Consider the following 7,457-nt stretch of genomic DNA (forward strand, 5'->3'; position numbering starts at 1 on the left):
ATGTTCTTTTGCAAATCTTGCAGCATCGTTGCACGAAGACCACCTATCACAGACTGATGAAACGGAAACAGAATACGATGACTATATTTTGAATACTATGAAAGAAGTGCCACAAGATACAGAAGCTGAAAGGAGAGCTGCTCCTGAAGCCTTCCGCACTGCTCTATACCTTTAGGAATACTGTTTTGCAAATAAGAATTTTTTACCATCAACACCTTCCGCTGACGACTTGCTTCTACAACAGGAAGTGGTACCCAACAGCTTGTACAATTTCATGTGTTGGCTACTTTGCGAAAACCTATTCAATTCTTCGACAAACATCAGTTTTAAACAAAAAGCAGCTTTTACCAGCATAGAGACACATCGGCAAATTCTATCGATTTGCCAAGACATCATTCATTGCGCAACAAAAGAAAGAGTTCGTACTCCTAGAGATCTTGCACTGCCAATGACAGTTCGTCACTTGACTCGAAGTGTATGGCGTGCCATTTGTGTCAAAATTAGACAATGAGATGAGGCGATGAGACAATGAGATGAGGCGATGAGACAATGAGATGAGGCGATGAGATCATGAGATGAGGCGATGAGACAATGAGATGAGGCGATGAGACGATGAGATGAGGCGATGAGATCATGAGATGAGACAATGAGATGATGCGATGAGACAATGAGATGAGGCGATGAGACAATGAGATGAGGCAATGAGATCATGCGATGAGACAATGAGATGAGGCGATGAGACCATGCGATGAGACCATGCGATGAGACAATGAGATGAGGCGATGAGACAATGAGATGAGGCGATGAGACTGTAATATGAGACTGTAATATGAGATTGTAATATGAGATTGCAATATGAGACTGCATGCATCGATATGAGGTACCTCATGCAGCTACTGTATTGGAGACTGGAGATTCAGAATTATATTTTATCTGCTGCAGAGAATCTAGTTTTTGAAGGTTGTTTACTCGTGTTCTTATCAAGGCTGCATTTTTGAGCTCCACAAAACCAATTGAAGTGCGTACGCTCCCACGTACGTTTCTAAATCTAGACAACGCATGCAGTGTCGAAAGTCTTTGGTAGAGTTACAACATGTCGTTTAGATCTTGTATGCGCTAAACACTCGCTGCAACTCACTCTATTTCTACAATTGATTGGGTTGTCGATACCTACACACGTCTAAAATTTTTATATATAGGGACTTCGTATGATTGCCTCTGGGGAAATCCCCTTACACGTGTAGACCACTTTACCACAGTCCTCCTTCCATATTAATTGAAACTTACATAATCTCTGACACAACATCACGGATTTGCGTATATAGTCAGCGTGCACACATGTTACGTCGTCTTTTTCTTATGTGCGTATAGATGGTGGTTTTTCATAATGCCCTCTATCACCTCTAGGAATTTTGGGTTTGCAGTTATTTAATCATTATCAAGTCTTTGAAAAGTGTCATTTTTTCTTTATTAGAGAGTTTTTATTCGACACTTGTTGTCTGCAACTAACAGATGAAGAAAGAAAGAAGACAAGAGAAACTTAATTACAGAGTGACTCCTGGCTTTCTCCATGTAAATCATTAATTACAGACTAAGTCTCTTTCTAGCCACATGCAGTATCCAACAGGGTGGGGTTTGTCTATTATATTTTCACTATACGCTTGCATTAATAAATATTAAATTAAAAATTAGTTGCTTGCAATTTTAATATTCTATAGGTTAGGAAAATTTGACTGATCGGTACAATTTAAAGTTATTTGAAGACTCAAACAGCACACTCAATCTTTGATCAGTTTTCCTTTTCAATGCAATGAAATATGTGCGTGGATGAATGTGGCCAGGCTATACATACTGTACAATAATTTTCGTCTTCCATGCAATTGGTAATTGACTAATAAAAGTGAACTATCCGCGTGGTGTTATTATGCCGCATATCAGATGTTTTTTATAAACTGAACTCTCAATTTACATTTACTATGGAGAAACAAAATTGCAACAAAATGCCACATTGTAGGCAAATTAGCTATATTTCTAATGAATTAACTCTATAATACAACTTAAGCAGCGACAACGGTCAGTGGATGGTCCGGCCATTTAATTTCTACATTTCAATTTCTATGTTTTATTTTTTAATTTTCAATTTTATATTTTATTTTTGTAAAATGGTTTTTCATCTTGATATTTGATTCTTGTGATCTCTAGATTTATTTTGTTTTTACTTTACTTTCCGTCACGTGCCAAATCAAGTTGGCTGCTCTTGGCTCTGACACACAACGTTTTGCCAGTGAATATCGCGGTCCCTAGCTGTGTAGGTACGTGTATTGTACACAACACGCTACCCTTACCGTAGACGAACCGGCTAGAGGGGAAATGCTACGAATTTAGATGTATTTAGATAGGCTCCGCTCTAGCGGATCGCCGAGTTGGCAACTGTGGTGATGAAGTGTACAGACTCGTTTGTTGTCTAGGAATATTCGACACACAATTAAAACATAGAAACCGTCAACCTAATACAATTATGTAGTAGAGTGCGCGCTTTCACGGGCACAGTTACATAAATGTGGTACGGTACCGGTACATACCGTATAGAAGAATGGGCGTGGTAGTCAAAACAGGTCACATTTCGTCATTTGCATGACGTCGCACGACTCACCAAGTAAACCGACATGCACGACCATCGTTTTCTACAACGCCTTCTGAACTCAATTTGAAGTCAACTCAACTGAACTCTATTTGCTCAACTCAACTCAATTAACTAACTCAACTACTAGTAGCTAACGTAGAACAGTGTGCGGCTACAACTGAAAGAACATGGTCATAGCTAGTCAGCTACAACTAGTCACTAAGTAGACTACTATGTCAATGCTACGTATAGCTACGAGAGTCAATAGTGCTAGACAATGTTTGTAGATCGAGTTCTACCGTGTCACTCGGCGATCCCTGGGCTGTCATTATCGTAGCGTACGTTCACATCTGCAGTCAAGCTGCGTGACAAGGAGGCACCGGCACCTTGGATAGAAACACGATTAGTAGTTCCGTGTCCGACGAGTGAGCGGAGTTGTCCGCCGCCAAGAGCTGCCAGCGTGGTTTGGCACGTGACGAAAGTAAAGTAAAAACAAACACCTGCTTGTGTGTTGGAAATGTGATCTCCTGAGACACGCGTTCGAATGGAAGCCCCGCTGGAACACTCGTTGTGTCTAGTGTCTTCAGTCATTTCTAGAAACAGCATAAGCGAACTGCGCGTTCAAGTTTCTAGTTTTGAGCCTAGAAACTTCAGTCATTTCAAGTGCCTAGAAATCAAACTTTAAAAATAAATCTAAAGATCACAAGAATCAAACGTCATCAGATAAAAACCATTCTATAAATAATAAAAGGAGAATAAAAAAATTAAAAATTAAAAGTTAATATTTAAGATATACCAAATTTTAAATAAGAATGCAAATAAAAAATTAAATATTGAAAAATAAAAATTAAAAATTAAAAACATTACAGAATTAAATAAAAATAAATAAAAATTAAAAAATGAAAACATAAAAATTGAAATGTAGAAAATTAAATGACCAGACCATCCACTGACTGACAACTCCATGTTACACATGACCTATATATTCATGCATTTGCAGCATAGACAAATTCACGGGCTCTAACATAAATATCTACTCCCTGACAGTCAGAATCAGCCATTGGGTCTATCAGCATGACCAGATCCTGGAATTGCAAAGAAGAGAGGGCGTCTTCTATCTGCGGTACTTGAACAACATCACAATCATCTAGACCATTCAATGGAATGGGTCCATGGCCATCAATGCCATAACCATCAATTGCACCCTCAAAGAGAAACAGTAATCACATAATTAGTAATCACTAGGAAGGACAATAGCATCACTAACAATGTCCAGGTCTTCCATATTTCGAAGTTCTGCCCCCTGCAGCATTCCTGTTATCCATAGCTGAATAGGTGTACTGTTTCTAGCAGTCCGAAGTCGATGATTTTTGTAGCCGTCACAAAATTGTTTAATAGCGTGGTCTATTCTGGGCAGGTACACGTACTGTAAGCAAAATAAATCTTTGCCATTTGTTACATCAAGGAGAAAACACTCTTCTAAGTTCCGGAACAGAAAGTAGAAAAGAAAGGTACATCCTTGGAAAAGGTCTCTCCAGAAACGCTCAATCCGTTGGTTATGCACGCTCCGTCCTGTTATCATACTGCCTCGTCCTGGTCCTCTGTGTTCTAACATAAACCTTGATATTTCTACATTTTCCATTCCTTTGTCTGACCTTACCCTTGATGGCAACCCAAACTGTCGAACAGCTTCTAGAAATGACTCCAACACTGTTGTCGCACGGTTGTTAGTAGAGCATTTACAAAACACGGGTATTCGACTATATCCGTCTACTCCACCATGGATGACAAAATGCCATCTGCAAAAACCCAACATCAAGATATACACATAAATACAGAATAGTTCACTAAGTGTAGAATTGAAACTCACATGCATCTCTGATTATACTTAATTAAATTGATGTACATAGGCAAGATTCATAATTCATCTATTTTATTATATGGTATTATATTTTATGGTATTATATTTTCTGGTATTATATTTTCTGGTATTATATTTATATTATATTCATAATCATATTGTATCAGTTTTCTACCATTTTACTAGTGATTCGGAAAACCAAAAATATGCATACAAAGAGAGTGAAGGACAAACCAAAAGATAGCATAAAAACAAACAGACAATCACAACAACACGTAGAGAGACAAGAGACAGACAGAGAGACAAACAGACAGACAGACAGACAGACAGACAGACAGAAAGACAGACAGACAGACAGACAGAAGGACGAACAGACAGACAGAAGGACGAACAGACAGACAGACAGACGGACAAAGACAGGCAAACAGGTGTTGTTCTGTTCAGTAGAAAAGACTTTCGAAAATGACTTTGGGTGCTTTCACACTGACCTTAGGCTAACCTATTTAAGCAAGCTGAGTAAACACTACCCTAGGAAACATGTAGTAGGTTAACAAAGTTATCCTAATTAATGGCTTCAGCTAACCTAGGTTATCGCTGACCCACTTGCAAGTTAGGTTAGAACTCGGTCGCTCCGCCTACAACTAGGTCACTCCGTCTTCTAGCATAGCGAAGAATGGCGCGTTTTCTAGAATGTGCTTCAAAGCTACACGGGCGCGTCTTCAGTGGAAAAGGAGGAGGCGAAGAAAAGCGCGTCGGCAACGAGAGGTTCTTTTTACTACTCTCCTAGTGTTGCTGTGCAGAATGTACAACCAGATGTAGCTTGTAAAGATCATGTCCCTAGTGAGAGGACGAAACCCTCCAAACCTTGCAGACATTGACAGGACAACAATGACAAGATATACATAATTAGTATCTAGATTAGTTAGTGGGTCATTTCTGAGCTGTGTGAACACTACGCAGTGTTAAATGGCGTCTGGAGTTAACCTAGCTAGAAACGTCGTGTGAATGCACCTTTCATACGTACCGTATCAGCTTGTGGTTTCCGTCTACATGCCACAACGCATTAGGTCCACTGACACGGTAAACTCTCCTAGGAATTGAAGTAGCCCATCGTTCAGCAACTCCAATCGGGTCAACTCTAGCTACCGACAGGCGTATCCTATGTCGCTGGATGATAATACCTCTTGATCGCAGCAGTCCATCCATCATACTGTATCCAGCGTCCGGAAATCCCCGTTTGATCTCTACCACGGTTCTGTCCAGCTCAGCATCGTTTATATCTGCGTACCTTCGAGCTACCGATAGATCCCATTCACGCATTCGCCTGTTGACAGTACTCCTGCACACTCCAAGTAGCTCAGCTATCGATGAAACAGAAAAGCCATGATCAACTAGAAATATCAGCTGTTCCTGCCCGATGTCCAGTCGTGGTCTACCCCTGCTCCCTGTTGCAATGGCACCAGCTGTGAACGCTCGCATATCCACTGTGTGTCCAAACGAACTGGTTATCGCGGAAAACGCTTCTACGAGGCTTCCAATATATCGGCCTAATGGAGTCAGTCCATTCTCTCCGCCTTCCACCATTCCAACAAGATGATGATGAATGGTTTCACCAAGGAGAAGAAGATCATCAGCATCCCCTTGCACCATTGCCTCTGGTTCATCAGCAGTTGTCAGCCACTGGTCAAGTCTACGCAGAAACAAACGCACCTGACCGAAGAAAGCATCCATTTGTCAGATAGATAATAAGATGGGCTGGTCCTTACTTTGATGCCAACCAGCTGGTCTACGCCAATGTGGTAGATTATAACGTTTTCACACTAGGGGTAGCGACCTTGGTTAGCAAACTTAATTATAGATAACTACTGTGTTGCAGACCTCCTGAGAGTATTTTGGTGTCATATTCTTGGTTAGCACTAAAGTAGGTGTGTTCACACTATGGTTTCCAAAACATGGTGTGTTAGGTTTTGATTTGCGTGATACGAGGTAGCGTACAGTACAAACCTGTTTTCAGACTGGACTGCGTTTGGTTTGTCAACCTAGCACGTTATCGTGATCCATTGTTTGAGCAGGAATCTCTAGACATGACGTCTGACAACAGAGTTAGAATACTCCGCATGACAAACGACATAACAGTTTGGTACTCTGTGCTATAGCACTGCGATAGCGACGAAAATGACGTCATCGGTCATCGGTCATCGGTCATCTTGCACGCGCGAGATTCTTGTTGTTGACGCCCTGTTTCTAGCAGCATTACATCCTCCAAACTGTGCTCTTGTTACTTCTTCGTCGTCGGCAGTATGCAGCGGGGGTGCGTGACGGTGCGTGACCATTTCGTCCATCCATTTTTTCAATTTCCGGCAACAATTGAATATTGAATTAGAAATTGAAAATAGCTTAGCAGTTGCTTGCAATTTCACTAGTCAATTCTATAAAATACTAGAAAATTAAAATTTGATTGATCGACGGACTATAAGTATTTGCGGATTAAAATGCATATTGAAAACACCCTTAGTTTTTAACCAATTTCCTTTTTCAATGCAATGGAATAAAGCACGTTAGTTCAATTTTCAATGTTAAATTCAATATTTATTATAATTTAAAAATTAAATTTTAAATTTTGAATTTGCGTGGCCAATTCGTCCATTCCATTTTTAATTTTTGAGACAAATTGAAAATGAAATGTCAAATTAAAAATTGACTGGCGTTGCTTGCTCTTACAATATTCCATTGCATTGAAAATAGAAATTGATTGAAGACCAATTGTTATTTCAATATTCGTTTACTTTGCAAATAGATTCAATCTTTCCATCCGTCCAATTTTCGTAAATTATGAATATTAGAATAGAGCCTCTGGTGCAATTTTCTTTCTTGGTACACTAAATGTAAATAGAAAGTTGCTAGCGTGAGCCATATCTCCTAACCAGCATAATGACGCCGCGCAGACGGTCGCCGGTGACTTCAATATTCAAT

The 7,457-nt window shown here is 39.9% G+C and overlaps 1 protein-coding gene across 2 annotated transcripts; it reads right to left on the minus strand.

Annotated features, from left to right (window-relative positions):
• Positions 1-2,708: 2,708 nt before the first annotated feature.
• On the minus strand, positions 2,709-6,284 carry LOC134180091 (uncharacterized). Of its 2 annotated transcripts, none has more exons than XM_062647172.1 (3): positions 5,509-6,282; positions 3,891-4,422; positions 2,709-3,828 (listed from the first exon to the last, which is right to left on the minus strand). In XM_062647172.1, the coding sequence occupies exons 1-3, from the start codon at positions 6,213-6,215 to the stop codon at positions 3,610-3,612; spliced, it is 1,458 nt and encodes a 485-aa protein (XP_062503156.1). In that variant the 5' UTR covers positions 6,216-6,282; the 3' UTR covers positions 2,709-3,609. The 2 variants fall into 2 exon arrangements, with proteins under 2 accessions (XP_062503156.1, XP_062503157.1); XM_062647173.1 differs by lacking the exon at positions 2,709-3,828 and having other exon boundaries at positions 4,092-4,231; positions 4,284-4,422; positions 5,509-6,284.
• Positions 6,285-7,457: the final 1,173 nt, after the last annotated feature.

This window comes from Corticium candelabrum, chromosome 5, assembly GCF_963422355.1.
Source record: "Corticium candelabrum chromosome 5, ooCorCand1.1, whole genome shotgun sequence".
Classification (NCBI taxonomy): domain Eukaryota; kingdom Metazoa; phylum Porifera; class Homoscleromorpha; order Homosclerophorida; family Plakinidae; genus Corticium; species Corticium candelabrum.

Excerpts from the sequence above, each read along its gene's own strand:
- LOC134180091 (XM_062647172.1), bottom strand. The coding sequence starts at position 6,215 with ATGGATGCTTTCTTCGGTCAGGTGCGTTTGTTTCTGCGTAGACTTGAC. Across the intron at positions 4,423-5,508 it reads GGAAACCACAAGCTGATACG|ATGGCATTTTGTCATCCATG; the intron begins GTACGTATGAAA and ends GGGTTTTTGCAG. Across the intron at positions 3,829-3,890 it reads ATATGGAAGACCTGGACATT|GGTGCAATTGATGGTTATGG; the intron begins GTTAGTGATGCT and ends TTTCTCTTTGAG.